The 9,272-nt window shown below is 38.4% G+C and overlaps 1 protein-coding gene across 1 annotated transcript in view; it reads right to left on the reverse strand.

Annotated features, from left to right (window-relative positions):
- Positions 1 to 9,272, reverse strand: part of SDK1 (sidekick cell adhesion molecule 1) — a 1,154,843-nt gene that overhangs the window by 197,578 nt on the left and 947,993 nt on the right. Inside the window, exons 26-28 of the mRNA XM_069084769.1 lie at positions 6,837 to 6,946; positions 5,064 to 5,214; positions 4,189 to 4,426 (exon numbers count right to left, since the gene is read on the reverse strand). Coding sequence (XP_068940870.1) covers positions 4,189 to 4,426; positions 5,064 to 5,214; positions 6,837 to 6,946 — 499 coding nt within the window. The remainder of the gene's footprint in view (positions 1 to 4,188; positions 4,427 to 5,063; positions 5,215 to 6,836; positions 6,947 to 9,272) is intronic.

Genomic DNA, 9,272 nt, shown 5'->3' on the forward strand with positions numbered 1-9,272 from the left:
ACGCCATGCTGCCTCTCTCACACAATGAACCTTGGATCATTCTCAATATAAGTGCTTCCTTTAATGATATAGATCTTAATATGTTCTCTCCTTGGGCCCAGGATCACCAAAATAACTTTGCAGTTTCACAAAGACAATAATCTATCTAGCTTTCCTCTCCCTGCCAATTCTGAGCTGAATTTACAATCCATCTGCAGCATCTGCCCAAGGTATATATGCCAATGAATAAGCTCCACAGATTTTCCATCCAACTGTGCATCCCAGTCTGGACCACGAGCATACCTCATCCCCTTCCGACATGAATACTTACAATAATTCATTCGGAGGAAATATAATAAAGTTTTGGACTGAGTGAGGGACTCTGAGTACAAGTTCTGATTCTACCACTAATTTACTTGGACAAGTTACTTCTTTTCCCCTCTCTGAGACTCAGGTTCCCTATCTGTAAAATGAAAGGGGGCAAGGGATAGATGAGGAGATGAGAGCAGAGGACAAATATAATCTGCTTCCTTTGGCCACAGATCCTTGAAATCACCTGGATACGTTTTGATTGACAATGCTTGTGTATTTCCTCTTCTCAAAACAATGAGATTCTGCACAGAGTCTGATTTACATATAATAGTGGTATGGCATCACTGTTCAGTTGGACCAAAACCACAAGAATAAGAACAATAAAATTTAAACATAGATTGTGGTCGAGTTGGGGCTTCACCATTGTAAAGGTTTTAATTTTCTTAAAATCTTTAAATTTCTTAAAATCTTCTCTTTTCAAGAAATGTTTAATCGCTGTTTATTCTTGTCTTAGGTTAGAAGTAGTTTCATTTTGGAAAACTGAGTATCAGATATATGTTTCCTTTTTTTAAAGCTTTTTCTAAGGCCTTTTAAAAATCAATAAGACAAAGATATCAAAGAAAATACACCTTTAAAAGTCTCTGCTTTTGTGCATGGTCACAGCTTGGTCTAATCTTTCATTTCTGACATTAAAATAACTTCCAGTTTTGGAAGCAACCTTGAGGGGTCATCTAACCCATCTTCTCCCCATCTTTAGAAAAGGACACCCTTAAACATTCATCCTATTTTAAAGATTATTAGTAACCCATTCCAGTGGTTTCTCTTACTCAGAAAATTCATCCTCCTTTCTAACCCCAATTACCGATTATAGTTTAAGATCATTTCCTCTTATTTTGTCTTTAGGAAAGATGGAGAATAGCTGGTAACTAGGCCATTTAAAAAAGCTCTTCATATACTTAAAGATCGTTACAGGCAGTCCCCACCTTTAGAAGCCGTGTATGCCCAAAGCCCCCATCTTAACGTGGATCATCGTAAGCCAGAATCTTGACTGTGCACAGTGTTACAGTCTATCTTGGTGATCAAGTTTGGTGTCGCTAGGTAGAAACTAGTGAATGCACATCGACAAGCAGTAAGAAGTGAAGTATAAGTCTTTATTAGGCAGCTTTGAACAAGCAGAGCAGCAAGATAGAAACACCAAAAAGAGGGCACTGTTGGTATTAAATTGCTCTTCAGCCTTCCTTTCTCAAGGTTCAATAATTCTAGTCCCCTTACCTTTCTTCAAAAAATTCTCTTTGCCCACCCCTTAATCATTACTGTCGTTCTCTGAATCCTTTCCAAGTTCTCCACGTCTCTCTGGAGAACCATAATAGGAAATGGTACTGTAAGGAGAGTCTGGCTAGTGCTGAGTGTGCTAGAAACTCTACCCCAATGTTCCTGTACCTTGTGTATGCTATACAATAGTGAGGCTCTTCAGCCTATAGATTGGCTTCTCAGGGACCACAGATGGCCAACTCAGTGAGATAAGCCAGGTGCCTGGCTACTTGGGCAGAGATGAAAACAATATGCATAGTTCGGGCTCTGCATATCTGACTCATTGACTCCACGAATTAAATAATCACGAGGCTCCTTTTTAGCTATAAGCTTCTGTGATCAACAGATATTTTCATTTAAAAAAAAACATATTTAAATTTATCCTGCCAATTTTATTTGCTTTAGGTAACTCTCTAAGACTAAGTTGCAGGGAACATGGCTATCTATCCGCACTGGTAAAGGGAGTTTCTTATTGGGGAGTTTCTTATGCCAATAAAATCACAGGTCTAGTCTCTTTCCTTCATTCCATTTCCAATATTATAGTTGTGTGATTTTTTTTTAATTCTCAAAGCAAAACCATTCACTGAGATGGCTTCTTAGGAACAATAATAACTGGTTAAATCAATTAACCTCTAGCTGCCGTAGTTTCCTAATGTGTAACATTGGATAATAATAGTGCCTATCTCCCCGGATTATTGTAAGGACTAAATGAGATAGTACTTGTAGTATTTGTAAACTTTAAAGAACTATAAAAAGGCTAACTACCATTATTTTTGTCACCACCATCATCTTCATTATCAGTAGTATTAGTCGTAGGAACAAAATATTCACCCTATAAACCTGGTGTGCCTTGCCCTACAATCACAGACAGCACCAGTAGGTTCCCAGAGCATGCTAGGTGAGAGGCCTCTCTTCGGAACACAGGTGGCCATATGACTCATGCTTCTGCAGAGCCCCACTGTCATTTCTCAGCATCTCTGTTCAGTTAATGTTCGTGCTACCTTGTACTTGACACAAAGGAACCTTACTATGCATGTTTCTGATTAATTTGTCAATCCACAAAGGTCATACTGAATTCTGACTTTGTCCTTTTTTGATATTGGCTATCGCTCTACCCCACTGGTGTCACCTGCAAATTTAAATAATGTGTTATCTTGTTCCATCACCTTGGTTCTTGGGGAAAATGCTGAATAACATTGGGCTGAGGACCAATGGAACACGATCTCTATTCTTTGTATATTGATAATGATAGATGTGTATTTTAAAATATAATTAAAGTGAAAATTAGTGACATGAGAAAAGCAGAAGGAAATGAGGACAGCAAGAAATGACAGGTACAGTTATCACTAAATGAAATGACTTAAGATTTTGCTGCTGCTAATGCTTCAGGGAATATGGAAAGGTTAGGGCCTAACTTCTAGGTCATTTATGGGCTTCAGAGTCTCTAATTTTCCTATCCCTATTTCTGGAGATAGGGCTAGAGATGTTTTTAGGGATATTTTGTCAGCTGGTAGATTTTTGAGAAAATATTTACAACATTTTTCTTTAGGAAATAGCTGCTCACCTGTCACCTAGGATAAATTATATTTTCTATAAGACAAATAGAGAAGGCTATTGACCACATTCATTTTATCATTGGTACACCTCCACTGAGAAGCAAACTTTCAGTAAGGTTAAACCTCACAGATTTGAATTCAGAAAGACCTATATGAATTAGAGACTATTTAAAAAGAACGGTAGTTTTGTTATTTCCAGGTATACGCAATACTCAGATCAAGGTAATCAAGTTCACTCAAACAGTTGCATAGCAGAGGGCTACAGGAGCCCTGTTTTAAACAAAAAGTAAAGCAGAAGAAATGTGTCATGAGTACATTACTTCATAGAATTATAGGAACTCAGAGTCATAAGGACTTCTCATTTACTTCAACCTATCTATACAGAAGAATCCTTTTTACAGTTGGAAGCAGGAATATGCTGATCATACCAGCTCATGAGAGCCAGCTGTTAAATTTTTTAGTGTGAACATTTATACCTTGGAAATCAGTAAATCCTATAAATCAGGGTTTGATTTGTTGTTTTGTCTCTTGTCTAGACTTAAGAAAGTGATGGCAAAAATGTTAATAATGTAGATTAAACTTTAAAATATATTATGTGTATAACCTCCCCCCCCCCAAGAGCTGATTATTAAACATTTAGCAGCACACCCCTGATTAACAGCATCCATGAGAGAGGTTGCTTAATATGTGGAAGTTCCCTCTATAATTTTTTAAAAAAATAAATAGCTAGATGTTTCTGAAGTATTCAAGAATTAACTTTCACTATAAAGAAAACAATCCACTCAGATAGATTTGAGCCCAAACTCTGTGAATGCTACCATGATTTCCAGATTAGCATTAATGCAGTTTTACCTAACTGACAAGGTCAATTTTGTGGGTTAGGAAAGAGCCTAGTGAGGGCTGGATAAAACAAGTCTAATGAGATGCTATTAACATAAAGATGAGAGAATTAGGTAACATGATGCGCTTCTCAAAGTGAGATCAAAAAGAGTGAAATGGCCTCAAAGAGAATTGCCTTTTTCTTACTTACCGGACTCCCGAGTCCGACCTCTCACCACTTCGCTCCAAGGCCCTGCCCCAATGGCATTGAATGCCTGCATCTGTAGCTCATACTCAGTCCACTCTTCCAGTTCCTCGACAGTGTATTCTCTCTCCAGTCTGTCGTGGATTACTTGCACCATTACTGAAGACTGAAGGTCAGTTCTCCAGTATTTAATCCTGTAGCCCACGGATTCAGGATTGCCATTATACTGTGAATCAGGGAGTGGCTGGAAATGAATAATGGTAGAATATAACCCATTCATGACCTTTTAAAATCTCCTAGCCGTGATCCAGGTGACTTTTTGTACCTATGAGACTAGAAATAACTCAGAGGAAAGAGTGATCTCAGGGTGCTGGGTCTGTGTTTTATTTGCCTTTATTGATCAAGGAAAATATTTTATTTGGTATACATTTTCTGTCCTACTTTCCTCCCAATAGTTCTCATTTGTTAATTAAATGAAACCATGTCATTAACTTCAGCTGAGCATAATTTCTTCTAATACATTTTGGCTTTATTTTGCAGGGCAATGCTTTGATTAAATATCAAACTGGCTCTCATACAAATATTGAATATTGTTTCAATGTTGACCTAGCTTAAGGACTTATAGGTCCAGCAACTAGCATCATTGCCTTTTCTCACTGAGGAATACCTTTTAGTCCCAAAAAAGAGAATATTGGTGATTAATAGGGCAGGCTGGGCAGGTCCAAGATGTAAGACTTAATGTAAAATGTAACATTTTTTGCTTTAATGTTGAGATTCATATTGACTAGAAAAATAGTCTAAGGTTCTAATTCATTTTATATACCCTGTTGACCTCAGGACTGCTTGTCTCTGCAGCCTCCCCTCTGTAGTTCACAACTTACCACCCAGCGGAGCCACAGGCTGGTCTCACTTGCGGTACGCACTGTTACACTTGCAGGTGCAACATCAGGTGGTGCCTGCAAGGTCTGGATGACCCGAGATGACGGACTGAAAGGACTGGGGCCAACGATGTTCACTTGTCTCATCCTAAACCTAAAGGAGAATCATGAAGTAAATGGAAGAGGAAGGGGAAGAAGAATGCCTCTTTGAAGGGAGGAGTTCAGCAGATCCCCAAAGGCTCAAGGTTACCCTTCTTGTTTCTAATATATTCCTTTTAAAATGTAAATCACTTAGATCCTTTTCTAAGAAGCTTCAAAGGATGGGAAGTCAAGCAGAATCAGACAATTTCACATACCCAAGTGATAGAAAATTGCATCTTTTAGATATTCAAACACCTATGCTGCAAATTTCCACTGGTTGGGTCAGGATTTAGGGAAACACCAGATTTTGGTTCAAGTGGCTATTTCATCTAGTGTTAGAACTGGAAAGAGACTTTAGAGGTCACCCACTCCAAACCCTTCCTGATGAATGAATTTAATGGGTTATCAAAATTTTCAGATATTTGGAATGATGATAATAAAAGCAACACCTTTATACAATGCCTTAATTTTTACAAAGTACTTCTAACAACCCTCTGAGATAGGCAGGACAAGCATTACTTCCCTTTTACCAATGTGGCCCTGAGCAGTGAGGTGGTCACACAACTAGTAAGAAGTGTCTGACACTTTAGCTTTCAAATATTTAGCAATCTAGGAGGGACCTCAGAGGATATCTAGCCCAAACTCCTTATTTCACAGCTGAGGAAACAGAGGTGAGGTGACACTGTAAGTATCAGAGTTGGTATTTGTACCCAGGTGTCCTGAGTCCAAAGATAACCATTCTGACTTTACTGTGATCCCCAGGCATAATGACTTGATTTATGATAAAGGTTATTCTTTTTTTAAAAAATCAATCATTAGTATAGAACCATGACTGGTCTGTTCTATTTTGGGGAAGTACATTCAAAAGAATACATGTTAAATAAGCAGCACTTCATGACTTGTCCCTTTCAACATTTACATCATGCCAAGAAAATGATTTTGACAATTTCACCTCTTACTCCCTGTATTAGTAATTCTTATTTCTTTCTTCCCTGAGCTCACAAAATGTATCCGTTCTGGCAGAACAATGACATTATCAAACTCAACATCTGGTGATAACTGGAAAATTCATCTCCTTCAATGATCTTACAGGAAGTTATAACATCTCTAACGGCCTGTGATCACTCTACCCTTTGTTAAGGCCAAGGATTTACTGCCAGGCTAAGTTTCAGGATCAAGCATAATAAGTGGCATCCTGGTAAGAAGAACCACTTTGAAAGGTCTTTAATACTTGCAAACAGAAGGATATTTATAGGACGGCTATTATTTGCACATTGTGCTTGAACAGTCAAAATGGCAGTTGGTGTTAAGTGAGAAAAGAGCCATGTTTCTGATTGCCCAAGGTTCTTGGTTTTCAATACTATGACAATAGAGAAGACATTTCTATAGGGGATGTTGCCATTTAGCAGATGAAAAGAACCTTCCAAATCTGGGATTGGGGTATAATATCCCTTGAAATAATATTCACCTGTGTATTTTATTACCTACTCTTTAAAGTCTGATTTACTATGATCGTTACCTAGAAATGTGAATTTACATACATATGACTGAGTTTTGCTTTCTGCTGACGGAAGCCGCCCGCTTGCGTGGGAATAAACTTCTTGCCTGTTGTAGTTTGTCACCTGCTGTTCTCACCTGTAATGAGTGTAGGGAGTGAGGTTTGGTATCTCCAACATCTGGGCATCAGGCTCATTCTCTTCTTCATAGAGACAGCTCCACTGCTCCTCATCTCCTATCGCACCAATCTGTTTAAGAGGAGCAGGATGCCAAGTGGGTTTAGCAAATGCTATGGATTCCCAGTCTCCATACAAAATGGGCCACCAAGTTATGAATTCCCCGGCTCATTATAAGGCCAGCTATAGCCACTTAACTTTCCTCTGTTTGTGGAAGAAGGGGCTCGTTCAGGGGTGGGGAATCTGTGGCCTTGAGGCCACATGTGCTCTTGCAGGTCCTAGGTTGTGGCCTTTTGACCGAGTCCAAGTTTTCCAGAACAAATTCTTTTATTAAGGGGATTTGTTCTTTGGATTCAATCGAAGGGTCACACTTGAGGACCTAGAGGGTCACATGTGACCTCAAAGGCACAGGTTTCCCACCCTAGGGTTAGTTCTTTCCCTCCTGGGTCTAGAGGAGAAGTAAACTATAACTCCTCTAAAAACTTCTGTTTCTCAGGACCGTGTCTTATAAAATAGAGGTACCACCCACTGTCGGATGAGAGGATCAACAAAGTCTTGTTCTAATTGGCTTCTGTGCTCCTGTCCCTGCCATACTCTAACCCTTGGATGGTTAGTGTGTCCCTGATGAGGATTGACACATAGGAGGTAGAGGGTAAGCAAGAAGAGAATAACAGGCCAAACAAATAATGTTGAGATAAGAACAATGCAGGGTCCAGGGCTGTTTAACATTTCATAAATGACTTAGATGATGGAATAGAAAACATGCTCATTAAGTTTGCAGATGGAACCGAGTTGGCAGGTAGCCAGAACTTTGGAAGACAGCAACAGAATTGAAAATGACCTTGGTAAATGAAAGAAGTGGTCAGAAACAAAAGAGAATGAAGTTCAACAAAGACAAGTTATAGGATAGTGCACTTGGTGGGGGGTGGCAAAAGCAAAAACAAACTATTGGATGATTGGATAGAAAGAAATCTGGCAGAAAAAGATCTAGGGGTCAGAGTGGATAATAAGCTGCAGATGAATCAGCAATGCATTATTGTTCTTTTAGAAAGCAAGCAGAATAGAGGAATGCTGAGCCAGAAGTTAAAAACAAATACAACAAAGAAAAGATGAAGATTCTCCTATTACCCTTAGTATTCTTTAGATTCTCTTTGAAGGAGGATGAAAAAGAACCAAAGATCTAAGGATGAAACACAAACATGATTAAGGAGTTAGACAATAAGCCTATTGGGAAAGGTCAAAGTCGCTCGGGCTATTCCGCAGAAGGGAAAACTGAGCAATACCAAAAGTGAGCTTTGGCAGAGAGAGAACAGAGAATAAGGAGGGTGGCAATGAGAGGATTCTAGCTGGAAGGGATTCAGAAGCAATTGGAGCGTGCTGCTAGAAGTACATAAAGATAGAGAGGTCCTTGCAGAATAATTAAGTCCTGTCAATTGAGAAATTCTGTCAAAATCAACCTCTGGTATGTAAGGCTCATGCCCTCTTTTCCTTCAGAGGTCCTTGGATGAATCATACAGTCCTCTTTGTTCTGACTCTGCCCATCCGTAAGTCTACAAACATTAGAAGGCCCTGTTGTGGGACACACAGGCACCTTACAGATCCTTACCTGGGAGCTACAGAAGAACCAGCTGGCCTTCTTGAAATCCTCAGCAGAGGGCTGAGCAGATTTGGTCCACAGTACATAAGAAGCAGCACAGTGGAGTGGCTTTAGGCACTGGACTCAGAGATGAGAGTATCTGGGTCCAAATCCCACCTCAAACACTGACTAGTTGTGTGACTCTGGGCATGTCAGTCTCCGTGCCTAAGTTTCCCCATTTATAAAATAAAGATTTTGGATTCCATAGTCAGTATGCTCTCTTCTAATTCTAAATCTACAATCCTATAAATGAGAGATAGAAATGGCGGGTTTCATTAGATAGTACACCCAAATAGGCTTGTCTCCACGTGTGGCTAGATGAATAATAAAGGACATAAGAAGAAAGATGCTATCTGCATCCAAAGAAAGAACTAATAAGTAAACACTAATAAATAGAAGTATATAGAGGATAATTTTGCATATATACATATACACATGTTTATACGTATATATACACCTATCTATCATCTATATTCCTATTTGTGTCTAAATGGTAGCCATCTACATGATAATTTTGTTTATATTCAATAACAATAGTAAGTTGTTATATATAATGTTAAATAAATTAAATAAAATAAATTATATTAAAATATAATGCTAAATAAATAAAATTATATATATAATGTTATATAATATTAGATTAGCAGTTTCATGTTTAATCATCTTTATATTATACTATATTATGAGAATTCTTATTTTATTCCATAAATTAAAAATAAAATAAATTTTAAAAATAATAATCTTTGATCCCAAAGCACTTAT

The sequence above is a fragment of the Petaurus breviceps genome, unplaced genomic scaffold, assembly GCF_028583685.1.
Source record: "Petaurus breviceps papuanus isolate PSGF00001 unplaced genomic scaffold, PetGlider_PUasm1.0 175, whole genome shotgun sequence".
Classification (NCBI taxonomy): Eukaryota; Metazoa; Chordata; class Mammalia; order Diprotodontia; family Petauridae; genus Petaurus; species Petaurus breviceps.